General features: G+C 36.3%; 1 protein-coding gene across 3 annotated transcripts in view; it reads left to right on the plus strand.

The window, feature by feature from the left end:
• SDK1 (sidekick cell adhesion molecule 1) overlaps window positions 1–22,585 on the plus strand; it is a 394,723-nt gene that overhangs the window by 109,785 nt on the left and 262,353 nt on the right. For all 3 annotated transcript variants that reach the window (XM_040574955.1, XM_040574954.1, XM_040574956.1), the window contains exons 2-4: window positions 2,600–2,759; window positions 7,881–7,987; window positions 11,845–11,992. In XM_040574955.1, the coding sequence (XP_040430889.1) occupies window positions 2,600–2,759; window positions 7,881–7,987; window positions 11,845–11,992 (415 nt within the window). The remainder of the gene's footprint in view (window positions 1–2,599; window positions 2,760–7,880; window positions 7,988–11,844; window positions 11,993–22,585) is intronic.

Below are 22,585 nucleotides of genomic sequence, written 5' to 3' on the forward strand. Positions count from 1 at the left end.
ATGTTCTTGGAAAAACATAAGGTGAAATGAGTAAGTGGGTAATTCTGAGTGAAATAATGAAAGATTGTGTGCTGTTTGGGTCTTGAAAATCCACATTAAAGAGGATAAACAGGTTACTTGGGCAGAAGTTTATAGTGCAGGTACCAGCTTCATTGTGATCTCACTGAACGGCTCAGCTTTCTTCAGGAAGGAATAACTTAATGAGCTCATTTCATCAGCCTTGGTATACTAGCAGGTGCATATAACTGTTTTTAGCAAACTCAGTGCTCATCATTTCAGCTCAGCAGTTGGACTATGTGCTGTAGGACTTGTGGAAACTCCTGTAACAACCCTCTCCCCTAGGTATGAGAACAACTCTCTGCCACTGTCTTTTCATCTCCACAAGGAAGCCTGGCACCTTTCATCTGGCGAGTGTATGATTATTAAGTCTGTCTCGTAACTCCCTTGGGAGACTCCCAAAAGTATACTTGAAGCCTCTGGAAAGATTAATCGCTTTCCTGCTTGTTTAGAAATTTGTGTGAAAATTTTATTTGGAGACTAAAAAAGGCGCATAAATTGTTCCAATAATGATTGTATTATGTACAATACTTCAATCACTTTTTTTTGAAAAAAGGACAAAATTTATGTTTTGTTCTGGGTGAAATGACCTTTTTGTACTACTGTTGTTTAGCTTCATTTTTTCATTATAGAGTTTTTAAAATGTTGGTTGTTTTTACTAGCTAGAGAAGTGTGAGAATTGAGACTAAGCATAAAAAAATATTTACAGTTAAAAAAAAAAAAAGCAGCTTTGCAGAATTTCATCTCACTGGTTAGCCTGGGAATATCTGCCATTTTGGAACTGTTTCTATTCTTTCATGTTCAATTTTCACTGTTTCCTGTATATCCAGTAAAAAAAAATATTAGTGATCTGCATTATCAATTAATTTGTTCGGAAGATAAATTGTTTAAGATGCTTCAAGACTGAAAAGGACATTACCTCAAAATACATTCTTTAATTTAGCTAATCAGGTGTGTTATAGTCAGATTGTGTGTAATAGTTTTAAAAGTATTGCTCTAAGATGTTAATGTTTTTTTGTACAGAAGTAACTATCCTAAACTAGTGAGACAATTTGTCTTTACAAGTCAAATCAAGAGGTGGTCTTAATTGTGAAATTATTAATTTCTTAATTATTTTTCAGTGGAAAAAATGAAAAAAAAAGTAGAAGTTCAAGTGGAAACTAACTCATTAGTATTAATAAATAGTAGTAATCACCTCTAGAGAGCCATTTTTTTCTTCTTACTTTTAGGATACCATTTAATTTATACACTTAGTGTATTCTTCTGTCCTGGATGATGAAAAGATGAATTAAAGAAATTAATCTGAATTAACACTGAAGTGGACAAGTTTAACATACCTTAGCCTATCCTCTAACAGCTGCTCCAATGAACTTAGAGGCATTCACGTGATAGAGCAAATACATAAAACTGTATAAAACCCAGCTGGGCTGTGCAAGATTGATGCTACCTTTTAAATATCCCCTGAAGGGCTGGGGCTGGCAGGGACCTCTGGGTCCCTCTGCTCCAACCCTGCTCCTTTGGGGCCACCCAGAGCAGGTGCCCAGCACCAAGTCTAGGTGGCTCATGGAGTCTCCAAGGAGGGAGACTCCCCAACCTCTGGGCAGCCCGTAATATTGTTTTTTATTATTATGCATTACATCTCTGACCTTGAACGTAACACTTAGGTATTTTTACACGTGAATGTTCTTTTTGATGACAGGATGCATTTGTAAATTTTTATATTAATCTACATTTCTAATGGTTACAAGCACAAACTTTAGGCCTGAGGTATGAAGACCTTGATCCTCCAGAGCTGAATAAGGAGTGAGTCTCCAACAGGTGTTGGATTGTGTTAAATCTGCCTTTTAGTGGATGTATGGCAGTTTAAGAATTGAGAATTTTGCTGCTTGGAGTATTTTGAACATTTGTGATTCACAAGAGTTCGGGACCATGTGTGACCCTGAATGTTATTAAAGTACCCTAATAGAAAATCTGTTAGTGGTTTCGGGTAATATAATTTAATGCATTTTGGTTAGCAATAACACTGAAAAACACATTAATCTTGCAATTCTTTGAGGTCTTCTGTTCTAAACTCTTTTTTTCTATCCAAATTCGTCATTTACTGTGAGACTTCTCCTGCTGTGATAAACATTCCTCTCCAAAATTACTCCTGCGGTTTCTACAAAAAAAAATAAAAACTTCTGAGTGGGTTTAATCCTTGCAGAGGAAGGGGGTGGGAAGGCGGAAGGCAGCAAACATGCCTATCAGATTGCTGTGGTAGACAATGCTGAAATATCTCAAGTATAATTACTAAACATGCACAAAAACTTGTCTGAGTGGGCACTTCCCTTCTAAATATGTACCAAGGACTGAGGTTCTTAAGATCTTCCACACTTGTGAACTATGTTTTTTTAGTTTAGAAAGCTTAATTATAATAATAATAATTAAGCCTTAACTACTGAGTCACGTCGTCTCTCTTATTGCTCATTTTGAGAAAAAATGAGCTCAATATTAGTGTTTTTTACTGTACTCAACTTACAAAACTCTTTTGTTTCTGTTTCAGATGATGTTGCACCATACTTCAAGACGGAACCAGGCTTGCCCCAGATACACTTGGAAGGAAACCGACTTGTACTTACATGCCTTGCTGAAGGCAGCTGGCCATTGGAATTCAAGTGGTTGCACAATGACAGCGAAATAACTGCCTACTCCAGTGAATACAAGTAAATAAAAGCCATATCATAGCCTTCTCTAAGTGTAATTGTAGGCAAACTACAGTATCTTAAAGCACTTTTGTAAATAGTAATATATTGATAATGTTTTCTTATCATGAAGACCATTTTTCACATATGGATATGATCTCTATTGAGAGAATTTCCTTTACTAAAAACAATATTTAACACTCTAAAATAAAGGTTCTAACACAGAATATTTTAAGTACCAAAAAAGCTTTTTGCTGGTTATGAAAATTTATACTCATAATAAAGAGCAGGCATATCCCTTGAAGCTTTTGGTTAGACGGTGTTCATTAAAAATCAGGACTCTTTTGTTCAGAATCAAAAAAAAGTTTGTCATTTTAATTTGTTTGCTACTCTAGAAATCTTGCTTCTCTACCTTGTAGACCAAGCATAGCATGCTGAAAGCAGGGCAAGCATTGGCTAAATGTTACATATGGTATGCTACCTGTTCTTGTAGAGAACTAACCTCAATGGGAGTATTTATTATTTTTAGCAAGATAAAGAAAAAAGAGCATTGTCTATCTTAAACTCTGTATGTAACTTTCAGTCTCACTTCTGAGAAAGTGTAAGCCTTCTAGTTTAGGAAACTTTTCTTTTGTGATTATGCACTTTGTTCCCTGGACATCAATGACTCCTTCCCCATTCCTCAGCATGTCCCATCAGGTAGGAGAAAAAGCATGCTGTGGCTAATTTGAGCTATGTTTTTTTTGATAGGCAGCAGATGGCTGGCCAAACATCAAAGTGTGGAACAGCCAAGTTTTGTCTGCCTTTTCCTTAGTGGGAGCATTAACTGGGCCTCCCCTATGCAACTGCTTATTTCCATAATCGTGTAGAAATCTAATATTTATGCAGTTTCTGTGCATCTTTCAAATTTTGTTGAAAATAGCTAGTGAATTCAGAAGTTATAAGGGGCAGGTATGTGACAGAACCCTGGTAATATCACTTGTCATTAGTAAAGCAAGCCAAATACTGCATATAAGCAATATAATTACTAAAGGTAGGGAAACGTGTTCCACAACTATAAAAAGAAATTACGGTGTAGACTAGTACAAGAATATGGATAATGGTAAAAAGTTCCATATCGCTACATGAGGTAGTCCATGATTAATTTTCTTAACTAACATAGCATTACAATTTTGAAAATTTCTTCTATATTATTTACATTTACAGAACAGTAGCAAAAAATCCCTTAAACAGCTTTTTAAAATGTTTGGGGGACATTTAGCACATAAAATACTGAGCAACCATTTCCAACAAAATGTACGGTTCTATCTGAACTTCCCTAAAAATTCAACACTTGATTTAGTTGAGAACACAGTCCTGAATAATGGCATCAATTAATGGTTGCTGTTTTCAAGCCTTGGGACAAGCTGATACCTCAAAATAAGCCATACACACGCAATGGGGTGGTGTTCAATTTATAGAAGAGATTTGTGAATACTTCTTAGAAAACAAACAAAACCTCTAATAGCCCAATTAATCACAGTGTTTGAACATCATTTGGCATAAATGCCACTGTTGTTTTGATCAACAATAGCAGAGTCCATTGCAGTTTCTTGGTAGAAGGAGCTGACAACAGCTCTTATCCTTGTAAAGTGCTGAGAAAGTAACAGAAAGAAACTGTGTGGGAGGGCGAAACACATGATCATGGGGTGATAACAAGAAGCAAAGGCTAGAATTTGAGCTTTGTTGATGTGCTAGTCCGAGAGACGCACATTTCACGATAGCAGAAAAAATATGAATAATCGTGTATGACATTTTGAAACTGAGATCAGTCTTGTTCTTATTATGTAAGTGTATATCTCTAATAAGCTCACCAAGATCCAAAATTTTTAATTTAACTGTGCATTGCAGTATAAGTTAGTGTATTGGATCACCTTTCCTAAGCTGTACGTGTACAGATCTGAATACAGTACCTTGTTTCTTGTCATTGGATTTTACATCAGGTGAACATGAGGCTCATGCTACCAGCTATTCATTTTCCATTTATGTTCTCTTTTCCATTTGTAATTAAAACATCTGCTGTAGAGGTGACTAAAAAGATGGTGAACTACTAATTTTCAATAATAAATAGCATTGTCAGAAAATACTAATTTAGATGTTGCAACCCAAGTAGTAATTTGTAGTTCCTCACCACAGCCAGAGAATAGCCAAACAGGGTCTTGATTCTGTGGCCGTGCAAAGATTTTAAGCTTCCAAGAAAGTGTACATGGCATAGGTGCATTAGGATGAATTAAAGCAAAGAACGAATATGCTTAGACATAAAAATTCCAGTTGCAAAAGTTCAACTTTGACCCCGTAATAGTTTTTTCTGCAGCTCTTAGGTAAATACTCTGTTTAAATGCATGAATCTTTCCTGAGTAAGTGACTTCTGCTACAAGTTGAATCATCGATCAAAGATTTTCAGTAATTGATATTACTTAGTGTGTCTTAGTTAAAGTAATGTCTATATTGTAATAGGCTGGAAATATCCGAAGCTTATTATAATACACCAAGTGAGTAAAGAACTAATTGGAGTCTTTGCATTTTGACATCGGTGACCCTGAATGAACAACTTTTCTTTGTAAATGATGCTGATTATGCACATAGCCTGGCTTTTATAGTGACTGTGCATGCACTAGTTTCTATTAAGAATTTATAAAACAACCTTATATGTTCGTTGTGATCTGAGATGCATGTAATGAAAACAAATCAATATTGCTGGCTGAAGTAGCAATTTTGGTTGTGTCTATAATTTAAGTGTTCAAAGTTCAGGCAGTGACTTTCTTCCATTTTTTTCCTTTGGAATTAAGTTCTGGACCGAAGACATCTTCCTTATTTGCTGTTGTGGCCCGAGGATATTAATTTAATTGAGCTTAAGAAACCAATGTTATGTCTAAGCAGTAGCGCACCTCCTTTGCAAGCTACTTAAAAGTATCTGACTGGCATCATATTTGTATGCCGGTTCATTCAGCATTCTTCTCTCTCATCTCAAACAAGAGCCATGCACCAGTCAAACCTTTTTCATTTCCTTTTACTTCTTTCCTTAGAGGTCACACTACTTTCCTCCTTGTTGCTTCTTACCTTTTACAGCACCCTTCCAAAATATTTGTCAAGCTCTTGTCCTTTTTTCTTTGACAATCTGCACGTATCCCATTGTACAATTACCCAGAAAAAAATGGAAATCATCCAATTTCCAAGACCATATTCCAGTGTGTGCCCATTTGCTTGCCTTACCTGCACGGCACTGGCTGGTGGGTGCACTGCGAAGCCCAGTGCTCAGCAGGCTTGGGCTGTGCTGGAATTGCCAGCACAAATGGGATTTTCACTGTAAGCTCCTAAAAGCGTTCCTGCTAAAAGATTTTTCTTTTCTTTAGGCTAAATATTAAGAATGTTTCCTGCTGAAACATTAATAAGTCACAAAAGAAAACCAATGTAAGATACTTCTCATCTAATTGAGTTGTTTTGTCCTAATAGCAGAAAAACGAACTCTGCATTATGTCTTGGTGCAGATGAATAGCAAAGAAAGAAGCCTTTAGTTTTGGCTCCATTTAATAGACAAACAGAAGAATAAATGTTAGCCAAGTACAATACCAAGTCTTTATGGGAGGAAGAAAAGCTTGTAAAGTTATAAACTGTGGTAAAATTAACTGTTACGAAGAATCGTCGATATTTGTCAGAATCTTTAAATATTATTTTTTGGCTAGCGATGCTTTGCAGCAGTCATCTGCCTGGCAGAGAAGGAAATGATTCTGGAAGAAATTTAGGAAGCCTTTTGTTGTGTTTATTTCTATCCTATGCCCTGTATTTTCACCTGTTTTGTGTTTCTTATGTCACACTCATCTGTTGAGGCAACATGGCTAATTCAGTTATGTATTCTCACTGGACAGCGAGTATTTGTGTGCTGATTGACTGGCTTGCTGCTTCCTAACAGAGCGCTGGTTTGAGTCTTCTTTCTCTTCTCAGTACAAATTGTTGTAATCACTAAAGAAAATTTGCTGGTTGCTCCAAAGCAGGTCAGGAGGAGTCAGCTTAGGCACCCGTGCAGACAGGCGATGCAATTGCCTATAATTGCTCCTAGGGAGTCAGGTTTTTCAATGTATCACACTGGTGAAATTTGTTGGGCTCTGTTTTTATTTGCCGTTTTAGGTTGTCTGACCTATTTGCTATAATATCTTTGATTGTAATTATAATGCAGTGATTACAGACTTCACTTATCACTTAAAGTAGATTTCTTGTATATCCTTTGTTTTTATTCTGTCTGATCCTGTTCACATGTTAGCTCTGTATGTGGGTGTCTATAGTATGTGTGAGTATGGGAAGAGATCCTTTCTTTTAGTGGAATTAAATTTCAAAGATTAAAATTCAGCAGTATTATTTTCCCTTGTCTTTTCATAAAGACTTTCATTAATCCTACCATAATATCTCCAGAAGGTGACCAGGGGGAATATGTGCTTTGATTAATGTTTGTTTAATGGAGGATTATCTATATTATTCATGTGTTTTATTCACATTAAAACTGTGTCTATCAGCTCATTTTCATGTTAGGTAATCGGATATAGTTGAATGAGGAAGGTGAGCATTAGCAGAATAAGTGACTTTTTAAGGATACTGAAGGGCAAAACAAATATAACGTACAGGGCACGGTGTCTTTTCCAGTGCTCTTCTGAGTTACACTGGTCACACAGCGTAGTAAAAACCTTTTTTCATTGGAGAGCTTTGATATTTTTTGTGAGGTTTCCTGTTGCTTCCATTTAGATGGCAGTCTTCTTGTACCAGCTCTAAATAAAATACCAGGCATTCTTTGTCTTATGAATGAGGGCAGATGAAACTAAGCAAAACATTTAAGTTTATATTTCAAGAAAAATTGTGGAGACTAATTAGTATTTATCAAATTTAGTTCTTAAGACAGGGTTTTTTAATGCATTTCAAGTATTTTTAATTTGATACAGTACAGATAATATCGTGGCCATAGACCAGATACTATGTGACTACAATTCATAAGATAAAATACAATATGCCTTTCAGACAATGTGTAAAGTATTAAAGGAACAGTAAGAAATGCCACAAAGTAGCATTGATCTGCAGGTAAGAAGAGCGTTGTAATTCTGCACTTTTGTCTTGCAGGTACATCATCCCAGCTTTGCAGAGGTCCGATGCTGGCTTTTATCAATGCGTTGTACGAAACAGGATGGGGGCATTGCTGCAAAGAAGATCTGAAGTTCAGGTGGCATGTAGGTTTGAATGGATGTTATTCTGTCATGCATTAGCTAACTGACTCTGTGGGTAAAAAACAATGTTCTAATTAAATTTGCTAGTTCAAAAATATATTGGATATAAAACTAATTTTTAAAATTACTATATTTACAAGAAGTTTCATATTCACTGTAGTTATCTTCTGTGAAACAAACAGAAAACGATGCAATATTAGTTCTTTAGAGGAAGATTTAAACTCTTCCAAGCCATCAAAATGAGATGATGTGGAGACAGTTGTAGGACGAGTGAAAAATATTGTCTTTCTCCAATGTGCAGGGTTTAACAAAGGCCATATAGCACAAAATAATCAAAAACAAAAGCCCAGTAGACAGGAGAGGATATCTGAAAGAGAACAGTGTGGTGGACAGCTCTATGAAGATTTCAGATCATAACTTTTATGTTACAAAAGTACGTTTTGTAGCCAAAACCTTGCTAGCCAAACATTAAAGTCTGTTCCCCAAACAGACTTATTATTTCATTATTTATTGGAAACAGTAATAATAAAATTCGGCCTTAGTCTTTTAAAAAAATAAATTGAGAGACAGTTTTCTATCCTGGATGTTAGCAATCTGATACATGGGATCAAATGTCTCATCCTCTGTGTCAATAAATGAAAATTCAGTGGTAGTAAATGTCTTGACAAAGTGGAGTTCAGTTAAATTGAATTATTAGAAAAAGTTCCAAGGAGCTGATGCAAGTTATTAACTGTGTCATGAGGGAAGTTACAGGGAATTTTCTGTGCTTTAAAATAAAATAGTTCCAAGTGGTACTACATAAGTTTTGGTATTGTTCACTAACTTACTGTATTGCAGTAAATTACTGATATTACAGATATAGTCACATAATTTGATGTTTGATCTCTCAGTGGTATTGTTTCAGAGATACTAATGTAAAAATTCTCTGCTGTCAGAATGGGATTTTCTTCCTCTGCCTTCTCCCACCCCTTATGCCCTTGCTGCATGCTCTTCTTTTAGTGATCTTGTCTGATGTGTCAGACCCTTGGAGATAATTCTCAGGATATTTTTCTGCTTTAGTGGATTGTATCAAGTCACAGAGGATCTAGTGAAAGCTGGTACAAGTGAGGCAGCTGTGAATGGGGCGGGGGGCTCCAACAGGAAAGATGGAGCGAGAAGGGAGCGGTGGGGAAAGATGGAGCAAGAAGGAAAAGGAAAAGGAAAGGTGAGTGTGAGACGCTTTTCCTTCTATCACAGACTGCCATTAGATTAGCCTGAAAGCCTCAGGAGGTGCATCTACAGGTATGGTTTCAGGGAACAAAAAATCTGCCACCAGTACTGGAGAAACGTCCTCATTTTCTCCTCCTCCTTCCCACTAATTCTTCCCACTCTTGTACCGCAGTGTAGTGCGTTATCCCTTTAGGCTGAGCTGGAAAGCTTGTTTGTGCAGCTGTAGACTTGAGAAACTTCTCCAATACTTGGAAAAATAAAAATTGTAGGGTTTGTTAAAATCATTCATTCCCGCCCCCCATCTGGTTCCCCATGCAGCTGTACCGTGGTTGTAGTGGTGGATCAGAGGGAGCAGTTCTTGAGGAAGTGCTTGTGGGAGTGATGGGGAGGAGGCGGTGCAGGAATAGTTTACCTTGATGCTGCTCAAGAATTTTGTCTTCTGAAAAGACAGCTTTATTCCCTCATGAATGAGGAAAAGGTGTTCAGTCAAGTGCTTTATTTCTCCAGGCTTTTTTTTTTTGCGTGTGTGTGTATTTGGTGGTTCTTGAGAGAAAGAAGTGTAATAGTTTACTTCTCAGTTTTTAAATTCCACCCACCCTCCCCTCATTTAATTTGTAGTTCTGCAGTGAGAACAAGGCTAAAAAGCTGTCTCTTAAGACTTCTCTCTGTGAGTTAAGCAGCTTATTTATTTATTTATTTGCACTGATAAAGCCATTGAGACAAAGCAAAGCAGATTTTATATGACCTGGGAGATCTTTGGTCTTGATCCTATAGTGACCTATATTGCTTCTATTGTGAAACTTCTCAGTCAGACTAGCACTTTATTAGCACGGATTCCAGTGTTCTACCAGCTTTAAACATCCTTTCTCCTATACCCAGGGTAGTTACTGACACTACGTGATTGTGTTTTAACATTTTCAATCTAATTTAATCGTTTTAAGGTACGTAGGCATAATAAAATACCTGACATTTTACCAAATTTTACTTTATTTCTGAAAACATACTGGAAAGTAGCGTTAGAAGGGGTCACTCAAGTCAGCTTATCCACTTATTAAGAGTTACGAGGAACTGTGTATTACATGTTTAACTCAGAAGGGTTTACAGGAAATTAACTATTTTTTGCCACTGGCTACAAAATGCTCACTGATACACTTTAAGAAACTTAAGATCTCTAGTGAAAAATTGTAAGGCACAAGAATAAGCTGGATTGAGAAAGATCTGAGGTATTTTCCCTGTCCTGTATATCTGAAGTAGCAGGGAACTTGTTAAATAATTTTTTAAATGTTCTTAATGCATGCTAATGGATGACTTAACTGAATGGGAACAGGTACGTGTGTGGAAGTTGCTGAGTAAATCTTAGTTACAGAATGGGCTTAAAACTCTGGGATTGTGAAGACTAAAATAACTATGACAGGGAAGTTAATTAGATCCACATACGTGGTTTGAAACTTCAAGTAGATTATATGATTACAGTTGTAAGAAATAAGGAGCAACAGAGGAAATATGATGATGTTTATGTCTGAATAAATAACGTGAAAATCAGAAAGATAATTAAAGCTGTAAAATACCATGTGTTTTTAATTCCTGCTTTTGTTCCATCTTTTCTAATCTCCTTTGATCCACAGACCTGATAGTGTACTTCTATGTTTCCATGTCGCTTGTATCCCTCTGCCCCAGAAAGCTTGTAAAGAACCCTGTGGCCTCTAAAAACAAAACAAAAGAATTCAGTGGCAGAAACCAGAATAGTCGTGTATCGGTTTCTTGGTTTAAAGCAAATTTAAAATGCATAGAAGTTCTTTGGAGGGTGAATAAGTAGGAGCCTACAGCCCTGCTTATTTTAATGGATAGAAATAAGATACAAAAAGCAAAAGAAACCCAAGAAAAAAAATGTTCACTGAATTTTTAACAAGGACTCCATAGATACGTGAACTTGTGTGTGAAATGAAACCTTCAGCGACAGGGGTTCTGCAACTGTTGTTTTCTTTCTTCCATTAATATTTTTGCTAAAAGCTGCTGTTTAATACTACTGATGCTTTTGTAAATGTCAAAGACCTATTTGAATCATAGTATAGTGCCAGAAGAACTAATTGCTACCAACATGACTATAGACTTGTTATTTTGATATGCATGTGAGTATAATGGCTTACTCAGATCTGGCTATTCATTCATTTGACTACAGGTGATGCAGCTGCTTATTTGTGTAGAATAGAAGGAAAGATGCTATGATAAAAATATTTGGTGAACAAAAAATCATCAAATTATATGTACCAATTGTGTTTTCTTGCACTGCATAGGAATTTATATACTACAAGGACTTATTGAAAACAACAACAGAACCAACAAAAACTGCATTAAAATGTCACTTCTGGTTAAAAACACTTTGGTATTTGAAAAGAATGCTGTGGCCATTCTGTACTGCTGACTGATGCGCTTCTTGCGTGCACTAGCAACACTTGGCTTTGCCTTATGCTTTACTGCTCACCCAAATCCGTTTTCATTAACATTGTCTCATGATATGTCATGTAATATTGACTAATTGTAGCAATGTCAATGACTATTGTAAAGCAGAATTATTTCTTTTTCTGGCCACTGACATGAAATGGGGAGTGAGACAAGAACTTCAGGACTCAATGTAATTTTTGTCTTTGCAGACATGGGAAACTTCATGGACACAAACCAGAGAAAAACAGTGACTGAAGGACAAGCTGCTGTTCTGAATTTCCTGCACATCCCCAGCTATCCAAGACCGCAAGTGACATGGTTTAGAGACGGGCACAAGATTATACCAAGCAGCAGGATGTAAGTCAATTTAAAGCTCAAAAAATGCCACCCTACAATATGATTAATTACCTTTGATAACACAACTTACATTTTAAGTAAGCTAATTAAGGTTTAAAGAGAATAAAGTAGCCTCGTTCATTCTAAGTTTGAGATAAATTACTATTTTAAGACCATCTCTGAACTTCCTAAGCAGTTTGACAAAATAATTCATGTGGTTTTAATGGTCCTGGTGTAGCATAAGGGAGCGGATATGTAGAATGCCTGCACTTCCTTCATGCTATTCATTTCCATGATGCATTTTGGAAAAGTAAATGCTCATCTCTCTATTATATTTACTTCAGTGGACTAAATGAATACTTAGATTTTTCTTTTTTGATGGGTCTGATTTTCTCACATGGACTTATGCTCAATACTGTTTCCCTCACCATACAAATCTTATTTTTCCTTGTTTTTTTTAGCTTACAATGAAGGTTTATTTCTTTTTGACTAATTAGCGGCTCACCCAGTAATGGCAGAAGATCACTGTGGTTAGTTATTATTTGAAGATGTGCTTGTTTATCATTTTCTGAAACAGTTGTAAGGCCATCCTGTGTTTTAACCTTAAGCTGATTTAAAGACTGTGGAGGCTTGCTCTAAAATTTAAAAAATGTGTGTGTATATACATATAAAATATAAATATATAGATATATATCTTGTCAAATTTGTTAGGAAATGCCAAGTATGTTGGTGGTTATTTCATCTTTGCAGTGTGTTTTCATGTGTTTGAAGTTGCAAGACATGTTAGCAAGTGATGGTTATGGGATCTTAGGAAGCTGCAGAAAGGCTGCTGAGTCTTCAGAGTTTATACTAGAGAGGGAAAACTCTTGTTGGATTTTAATTTTATTAATCCATACTGCATATTTTACTGGTGCTCATGTTCATTTTGTAAATGCAAAAGCTAGTATTACAGACTCTTTGTTAAAATTGGTATTGCAAGGCTGTGAAGCAACTGCGTAATAATTTATGAGTAGATTAATAGTAATTTGATGGGAAACAAGCTGGAAGCTGAAACAATGGGTTTCTGGGCAAACCCTTGAAGAGAGTGAAGTGACAAATCCTGAGTTATTAACCATTAAGAACCTACTTCTTGCACTCCTGCTGCATGACAAATTTTCTTTTGTCAATACTAAGAATACACAATTAAAAAAATAATTGCAGATAGTGAAAAAGCCTTGTTGTCCAGGTATCAGGCAGTTTCTTGGAAACAATTGCTGGGGAACAGAACAGAGTGACCTAGACAAGCATGCAGTGTCTGAAAATGAGTTTCAGGTAGGTTCTCTTACAGTTTGGGAAAATTACAAGTAGAGATGTTTCATGTATTTCTTAATTTTAAATTCTTATTTTCATATGCTATGCTTTACTCTTACTCCTTGTCTGTTGGGATTTTTAGGGTAAAAATCACTTGTAATTCATAGCACTATGTTAATGTTTATGAATGGGAGAACTGTAAAATTCTGTTTTATGATAGGAGTGGAATAAACCCAATTTTTTCAACGTATATTTTATTTACCTGGTCAAAAATTTCATCTGAAAGGAATTTGAGGACTTCTATATCTGAGGTGGCTGTGAAGGAAATTCTGAGCATTTTTTTTTTTTAAATAAGTACATATGCTGAAAGTGTGAACCTCCTTGGAAGTTTGATATATCTCATACAGTAAGCCTGATAAGTTCAGGAAGCGACAGGTTTATGGTGCTCACACCAATCACCTGTGCACTCTGTGCAGTAGGTCTACTGCTCCCTCAAAGTATTAGAAAAATTGTAGGGCACCCACTCACATATTGCTGCCTGTGAAATTCTGGAAGTAAATATGGCAGCCCTAAAAAATACTTGAAACCTGAGACACAGTGAGGATGTGCATAAAAATCTGAGAAATGTAAAAATAGACTTTCTTACCATAACTCTTTTTCTTCTCTGTGGAGGAGGTTGTGCATTTCAAGTCATATTTTCTGTACTCTACAAGGTGTATCAATTTAACTCATCTGTTTAGTAGGTGATCCAGTGAGACTGATGCATCTAACTAACAGGATCAGCCACTAAACGGATCAGTTAAATTGATGCAACCACCTTGTTGAGATGCTCTTTAAACTGGTTAAAAGTCCATTATATTGCTAAATCAATATAAAGCTTTTTTAATCGTCTTAAGCTTACGATGATTTAGCCTAGTCTGTCAGCTATAATAATGATTTCCAAGTGACATCACAGCAGTGTATGCAGACTGAGGAAATAAACAGTGCTGAAGACGAGGACAGAAGAGGTGGTTATGGTACACAATAATTTCTTGTCAGTGCCTGTTGAATACAGACAAAGTTGGCATTGTCCCATTTTTTTTTATCTCTAGCAACTTCTAAGAAAATTGTTCATTCATATAGTTCGAGTTAACTTTTACTTACACAGAAGTCTTAAGGAACACTTGATTATGCTGGGTGTTAATGATCCCAAGCGTTATTTACGTAGGGTTACAGGACTGCTGTCCCTGTTGGACTGAATTAATTTCATAGATGTGGAAAGAGACATAGACAATGTGCTGACTTTTCTCACGAGGTGAGAAATATGAAACATCAAAAGTGAAGAGTAGTTTTGGAAAAATGGAAAAAGGTGTCCTGAGCTGTTTCAAGGAATGGCATTTAATTGGCTCTGCAGCAAGGTTTACATAGGAGTTTTAAAGCAGTAAATACTGATGTCATTCTCTTAATGTTTACTGGTATTTAGGACATTTAGGGGAGGAGTTCTGCCAGCTTTTCAGCATTCCAATAGTAGTGTATTTCTAGGGAGCTAAGACAACAGGAGGTGTATTGCTGAGTTGTCACAAAATTCTGGTATCGCTGTATGTATTATTTTGGAGATGCTTTACAAATATATCAAATTAGACTCTTGTACTTTGGGGTTTCTAATATTATTTGTATACCTTAATACAGTTGCTAGCTCTAATGAATTCTGATGACCAAATGGAACAGACCTGTAATTTCCTGTTTCTCCTACTGGTCATTAGCCTGGAAAGTACCAACTGTTTAGAATTAGAGTGGGAGAACTGATTCAGTGGATAGCTTTGGCTTCACAGCCTTTTATGAAGGAGAAGTCAGAATGGCAATCTTACTCTGAGCCAGCATAGATACGATGTTGCTGGGTGAAAGTTTCATTTTGAGACATGGGCTTTTTTTTTCTCAAACTGCATATTCTATTTAACTTAACTAGCAGCATAATTCATGGCAGAAATTTGCAGCAAATAAATATGTACTCTTTCCTATCTCAGTGGTGTTCGTGCCATAATATTTGTCAAAGACCCAAGATAAGAATAATGGGTTATTTTTTTATATAACCTTTTTCATGACAAGTTCCTCCTAAATGAGTGGGCATGTAAAGCCAACAAATCTCTTTGTAATATATGAATGTGAAGCAAATGGCCTGCATGTACTCAGAGGGTTGTTGATATAGTTTCTGACTCAGGGCCAGTAACATATCTGCAACAGAGCTAGCATGATATGATGGCATGTATTTAAAAATTTAAGTCCTAGGATTTTTTTTCTCCCACTTAGCACAGTGTGCACATATATTAATTTTGGCTTTTGTGCATTATCCTTCGCAAAGTCTCAATTCAGTATTTTAAAGGCATGTTCCTAGATGATCAGAAGGAAGCTGCGGACATGGTAGAAAAGTATGAAATGGGGAATCTGAGAGAGAAGACCAGAAGTTCAGCAGCAAGAGAAAGTAAGCAAGGAGAGGAATTAGGTTCTGGGGTGTTTTTTATAGTTAAATTATGTGAAATTTTTCATAGAAACTTTAGAAGATGCTTCATATTACACCTTGACAGATTAATGTTTTCCAGATACACCAGTAGACTAATGTGGAATAACAACTGTGCTGTTATCCAGGGACTTGACTGATGGGATGATTCCACTTATTTCCCCTCACATCTTAGAGAAAACAATAACCTCTCTAAAGGTAACTCTATCAAAAGAAATTGCTACTCTGAGTTGTCATGTCTTCAGCTTACCTTGCCTGGGTGTACTTCATCAGGCAGATGAGCAATAGTTCAAAGCAGAGAGCATTTTACTTTCTTTACATGAGGCATCTACGCCTTGGAGAGGCACAAAGGATAGTAGCACTGTCGAGGTCTGCAACTGCCTTTCAGTTGAAAGAGTGAGGAATTAAATCCTTAGTATTCTTAGGTGTTTTTTGTTTTGTTTTTTGTACTTTTTTCTAAGTGAAGGACTTTTTCACTGAAAAAGATTGCTCGAGCAGTCATTCATTTATTCTTGGTTTCTTCTTTAAGAAGAAAACTTGTACTATAAAGACATTTTTGCTATCTTCAGTAACTTTCTAGAGTGAAATTTTTTTTTCCCCCTAGCAAGCTGCGGATAGTTGAATATTAACTCATATGTCTTTTGCTAGTGGAATTCTGTCTGTCGCAAATCTGGAAAGTTCATTTTTGTCATGTAAAATCAGTTTTGGGGTGTCCTTTTTAGCTGGGTGGATGTTTTGCCACCTAGTTAACTGTAAATGAATCAAAACACTTCACAAATGCACTTCATAGTGCCAGACAGTGAAGATGAATTGCATTGCCTTTAGGTATACATGAATGGTTTTTTTTTTTTCAGTAAGAACAATTCATTATGCATTTGAATGTGTGTGGTCATTACTAGCTCTTACAGAGTCTAAATGTGCTGACAGATTGTGCAACAAAAATATGTTAGGCACAAGCAGTCCTCAAATACGACTTGCTTTGGTTTTGAGCACTCATAATACCTTGCAACTAAGCAAAGCTGATGCAGACTTTCTAGCCATTTGTTAAGGTAAAATGGGACATACATTAATGACAGTCTAACAAAGAAAAGTAGCTATAGCTAAACAGACTTGAAAAATGAGAAAGAATAAAGTATCTGGGAGTAATATATTTGATTTTGGGTTGATATTAGCATTAGATTAACTTTTGGATGATAACAGCTCACTTAATGCTCCATGTATACATTTTTCATTTTAAAACAAACACCACTTGATTTTATATGAGCAGTTCTAGTGCCAACAATGCATTTCTCTGCAAATACTAGCCTGTCATACAACTTACGTTAGTTGCACATAATTACTTTTCACATACACCAGATAATACTTTAATTAAAATTCTGATGATTAGCATTAACGAACAATAAATTCAGACTGTCAACTCTGCTGTGTATTAGCTGAGTAATAATTTAAAGAATAAAGCTTGCAGATCTCTCCAGTTTGCCAATGTGTTATGAAGTGGCACCTCTCAGCAGTAAGAAGCATGACAAGAAAACTGAGTTGCTTTCATCTATCTCTACCTTTTACATGCTCCACATTAATTTTCAAGTCAACTTCTAAGTACCTGAGAAAGAAGAATATATGGTAGAATTAAATTACTCCCTTTGACTGAAATACGTTACTATCCTGTTATTAATTTTTAACTAAACTTTTGCATTGAGTGATTCAAATTTAAACGAACAGGCAGCACAAGAAATCATCTCACACAATTTTACTGCTATGCCCAGGACTCGCAGGCATACGAAAGACCATAGGGAAACCTCCCATCATCTTCCCAAGTACTAAGTTTGATTCCTGGGTGCTGTCAGTGGACTGTTTTGAGTATTATTGTCTGTGTTCAATAGAGGGAAAACATTAACACCTTGGTTAACAACAAATCCCAGGATTATTTTCTAAAGCTGTTTGACTTGTCTAGATTCAACCTCACTGTTTTTCTCTCTGCTCATAGTTTGCCAATGGCTTTAAATATATGTTTCAATAATTAATTCATTCAGACCTCTTAACTTTCAGGATGAAACATCCAGTTGATTAGGTGAAGGGAGAAGAAGGCTGAGTCATATTTGGGGATCATGTGTGCTGAATTCAGGGTGCGTAGGAGGGACACAGCTCATCAAAGCATGGAAGAGGGACAGTAGAAAAAAACTGCTGCCAAAACCATGCCTCTTTGAAGGGCTCATTTGAAAGCAGATTCTTCCCAAAAGATAAATTCTGAGGAGGTGCAAGGCGCATTTTAGGATTTGGCCAATATTTTTCATTATAAATTTGGACCATAAAACATGGAATTTTTTAATACATATACTTTTTTATGAACCAGGGGAAGTTGCTGCTATTATATCAGCACTGCAAAATCCATGCTTTTGATAAAGAGAGTGGATGCTTGGAACTATTACTGTGTTTTAATGGGCCTCAGCTGCTCATAGAATCTCTCAGTGCAATCTTTAACAGCTGTAAATATCAGTGAAACTTTAAAGATCACTAAGAGAAAAATCTGACTACTAGATACCGTTTTTTTCCTAAGATGATTACATTTAAAGAACAAAATCATTTTTTGTGTCACTACGCTTATTAATCATAGATTTAGAATTTGTAAAACAACAGGGAATGGATGGAAGTGTCACTAGAAAGAAACCTTTTTGCTCTAAGTATGATTTAGTTATCACTGCTTGCAGTAAGATATTGATTTATGAGTCTGTTGCTTTCTGGAGACAAATGTACTTTGAAAAAAACTGTGGACTACGAGCAAAGTGTTAATAGCATTACTCTTTGAAAAGAACTTGCACTATTTTTCTAAAAATCATATCTGATCTAGAGGTGGATAGATACGAAGACTCACTGTCATTGTACTTTGGGGCTCACTCCTTTCACCTGCTACATTTCCAGAACTAATTATAGTATTAGGAACAAATAGCTAATAAAATTCCTTAACAGCTGATGTGATCTTATGGGAAAACATTTTGTCTATCTTTGAACTACCCTGTCTGCAAACTGAAATATTTTAATGTGCAGACAAGATAAGACCTTTTAGAAGTGTTGTGATCATTTCTAAGAGCAAATATGCCGGATAGAGCTCTTGTTTTATGCTTAGCAAATAGCAATTATTCACAAATCCCTATGAACAATTTATTTCCTATGACCCCTCACATATCTGTATCTTTATGGAAATAGATGCAAAATGCTAGTGACTTATCAAGTATAGCAGCAGGTAATGTCTTATGTTTACCAATTAGCTTTTATTAATCAAAACTGACTGAAGTAAAATGTATCTGTCAGTACTTCGGCTGTTTGCTACAAGGGATTATTAATTTTCTTTCTATGCAGAGACAAATACTGTCTTTCCTCATGATTCTGGTAGGTTTTTATATGATGTGTGAAGGTGTTAAGACACAAGTTTGTAATTTTATAATATGAATTTATGTAGAACCATCTTAAAAGCTTATCATTTTGGCAGATTTATTTTCACATTGAAAACTTGTGTGATTCAGGAGGGGAAAAAAGTAGAACTTTGCACACTGGGGATGTGTTGCGGTTTTTGTGGTTGATTTGCATCAAGTCTAGTTTGTTAACAGTATTCAACTTGATTTAAAGAATTTGGTACAGGGAAGCAAACGTGAAGCAGACCTTACATTAATTAACGCTACAGAGAAGGGAAGAAGTTGGCAGCCTGCCTATGGCTTATCTCTGATCCGTAGTTGTGAGTGGAATCTTTAGCTGTTCTGTCTGGCCTTCATCTAACAGATTCCAAATGAATTTAAATAGTGTAAATGCCCTGTCTGAGCTTTCATGGGCCTATCTGATCTGTATGAGGAGGATGATTTTTAGCTCTGGTGAAACTTTCTAAAGGCATCTAGCAATTAAAAGAGAAAAAACAGTCAAACTGCCAGTTTTCATTCAGAATTTATCTGCTGCATGTTAGCACTACCTTTTATTTGTTTATATGTCTGTGGCTATTTATATGTGTCACCCAGATCTGTTGCTGTAGATGTCAGGGCCAATTCCAGCCATAGACAAAAGGCATCTGGCTGCTGAGTGACCACAGACATCGCTTGCTCACCTTCATGCTCTTCGCCTTCCCCTCCAAAATCCGGCCGCTAGCCAGATCAGCCTAATTGTCATCATAGCAGTGGCAAGGGGTAGAGATGAGAGGGAGATGTCCATGTCTCTCCTCCCTTTCTGCTGGTACGTGTTGTCAGCGCAGCCATGAAGAAAAGCGGCTGGGTCAAGGCAGGTGCAAGCATGAAGTCTGTGGGGACTGGGTGGGATAGACATGGGTTGTGTGGTGTCCGACCCCGATGGAGAGAAGGCAAGGCACAGAGGAACTCAGGAGATGGCCTGGCCAGGGGAAGGGTCCCAAACACTACAAGAGGGAGAGATTACCGCTGTCTCCTCCTAGACATTGCTCCCCTTCGGCCATACCCCTCTTTCTGGTAGAGCTGAACGTGGCCCACATCTTGTCTGTGTGGTTGTGGATCTGTAGGCTCGGAACCAAGCGTGATTGAACAAATGCATTGCTTAAAAAGCAAGAGAGGAAACATCTTAGGTTATAGATTCAGTATTGGCATGTTCTGGCATTTTTTCTGTTGTATGTTCTTGGCTACTTGAATTCTCAAACCAGAGATACAAAGGAGACTTTATTTGGGAAAAGCACTTGATGAAAGCATTGAAGGTGAGATCTGTACGAAGCCCTTTTATGTATTTTTTTCTGCAAAACGTCAAAGGCTATTCACTTTTTAAAAGAGTTTTGCTAGATTTTGCTCAATAATCTTTCAAGAAACTGCATTTGTTGTTGTCCTTCAGCAACCAATACCGTTTGCAAGAATTTTAACAACTCTGTTGCTGTCTGCCAGCTGCCATGTGTTCTTGTTCCTACTCCCAGTGTAATACTTCTTCACTGGAAGAAGAGTGTAATACTTTTATAATAATCACTAGTTTGAATCACTGATTATTTTAAAACATCAAAACTCATTTTTGGCAATCCATCATCTGTTTCCATGGGAACTGAAACTGGCCCTAGCAGCAGCAAGAAGCAGAGTTTATTGGGATACTTATAAATTTCAATGGCTGTTGTTCTACAGCTGCATTTTCTGTTTACCCAACATATACTGCAGCAAGAAGCTCATAATATGCTTTTAAAATTCTATGTACGTATCATTTTAATTTTTATTCCTGTTTTTTGCAACTTAACAAGAATGTCATGATGAAGGAGAGAGAAAATGTCAATAATCTCCAACACATGCAGTCAATATTGGGTGTTTCCATCAAAGTCCAATTGCTGTCATTGCTATTCTTTTAGTTAGGATTGTGATGAAAGAGAATGGAAAAATGCCATGCCTTGAGGGGGCAACATATAGGTGGAGGGTCCCACTTAGAGGTGGCAGGTACACTATTACTCTTTGGTAATCTTATCCCTCTGTCCCATATCTGGAGAGTGCAGAGGCTAGTGGAATGCTTCGCCAGTTCTCAGTTCTTGCTTCTGTATGGAGTCTGTGCTTTCACGGGAGCTGATCTTAGATCACGTTATTTACTGTTACTGCCACAACTTCCTAAACTAAATATATACCCTCACATCTTTGTATTGGCTTTATCAATAATTTATTCATATTTATCGTCATTCATATATTTGTATGATTATAAACAAATCAAGCTATATTTTCAAATAGATGATTTATCTACTTCTGCATTCATACATAAAGTTAAAAATAAAATAAAAATGATGTAATAAGGAGGAGGATAAATGGTGTGTATTGTCTAAGCGTCACAGCAGCAAGACTGTGCACAGAGAATATTGTGCAACCATTTTAGTGGGTCCTAGATCTTGTATGAACTGGATACAACTCTAGTTTCAACAGCATTGTCTGAAGAGTAAATTTGTTTTTAAGAAAATTTTTAGCAGCAAAATTGAAAATATCTTAAAGACATTGTGTAAATAGGCCTTTATTGTGTGTTGATAATTTAAAATTCCAGTACAAAGAAATAAGCTAATATGTCACTGATAATTTAATAAAACCAGGGAGTTAGCAAAATCTCCTTGCTTCAGTGAAATAAAGAGAAGTGACAGGTTAACGTTTTAATGCCTGATAGCTTTTAATCCATAACTGTCAGTGTTTATTTCACTAAATAAAAAAAGTTTATGGTGCTGAAGGTTCACTAATCAGGATTCATAAAGGTAGAATTTCAGTTGTCGTCCTCTCATCCTCTTGCCTCTTTGAGAAGCCACTTTTATTCAGGAAAAAAATCCAGAATGGAAAAGAAATACCAGGCATGAAATGAGAAAAAACTAGTGTGTAAAATATACCGTACTTTCTCTCATGAAACCTACTGGAGGTAGTCTTGGATGAGTTAAGAACCTCACTATCATTCATTATTTATTCATTTTTTCATTTATTTAAGAAAAAAATATTTAATTGGTTGGAAAACTACAGATTGTGAAGTACCTTTTTGAATTCTCTTTTTACTCACTAGAAGATAGTAATTGAATTGTGAGGTCTCTGAGACTTCTGTCATCAACTCTGAAGCCTGCTGTACCAAAGGGGATATTCACTTAATCTGGTCTTAAAAATTCTGTTACTGGTAGGCGTGAGTTGTAATGATATTTTACTCCAAATATGTATGTTCATTGAATGCAATACATATTTGTTCTTTTGATACGGATACCTTTGTATTAGGTAGCACAGGCAGATTGTTTTATACCAAAAGCAAAAATGATGTATTGTGTAACAGCTTTGTTTTGTATATAGCATGAGTAATACAAAGAGCATACGCATGATGTACAATGGTCAAAGAGTAGAACAGCAGGT

The sequence above is a fragment of the Cygnus olor genome, chromosome 15, assembly GCF_009769625.2.
Source record: "Cygnus olor isolate bCygOlo1 chromosome 15, bCygOlo1.pri.v2, whole genome shotgun sequence".
In the NCBI taxonomy this organism is placed as follows: domain Eukaryota; kingdom Metazoa; phylum Chordata; class Aves; order Anseriformes; family Anatidae; genus Cygnus; species Cygnus olor.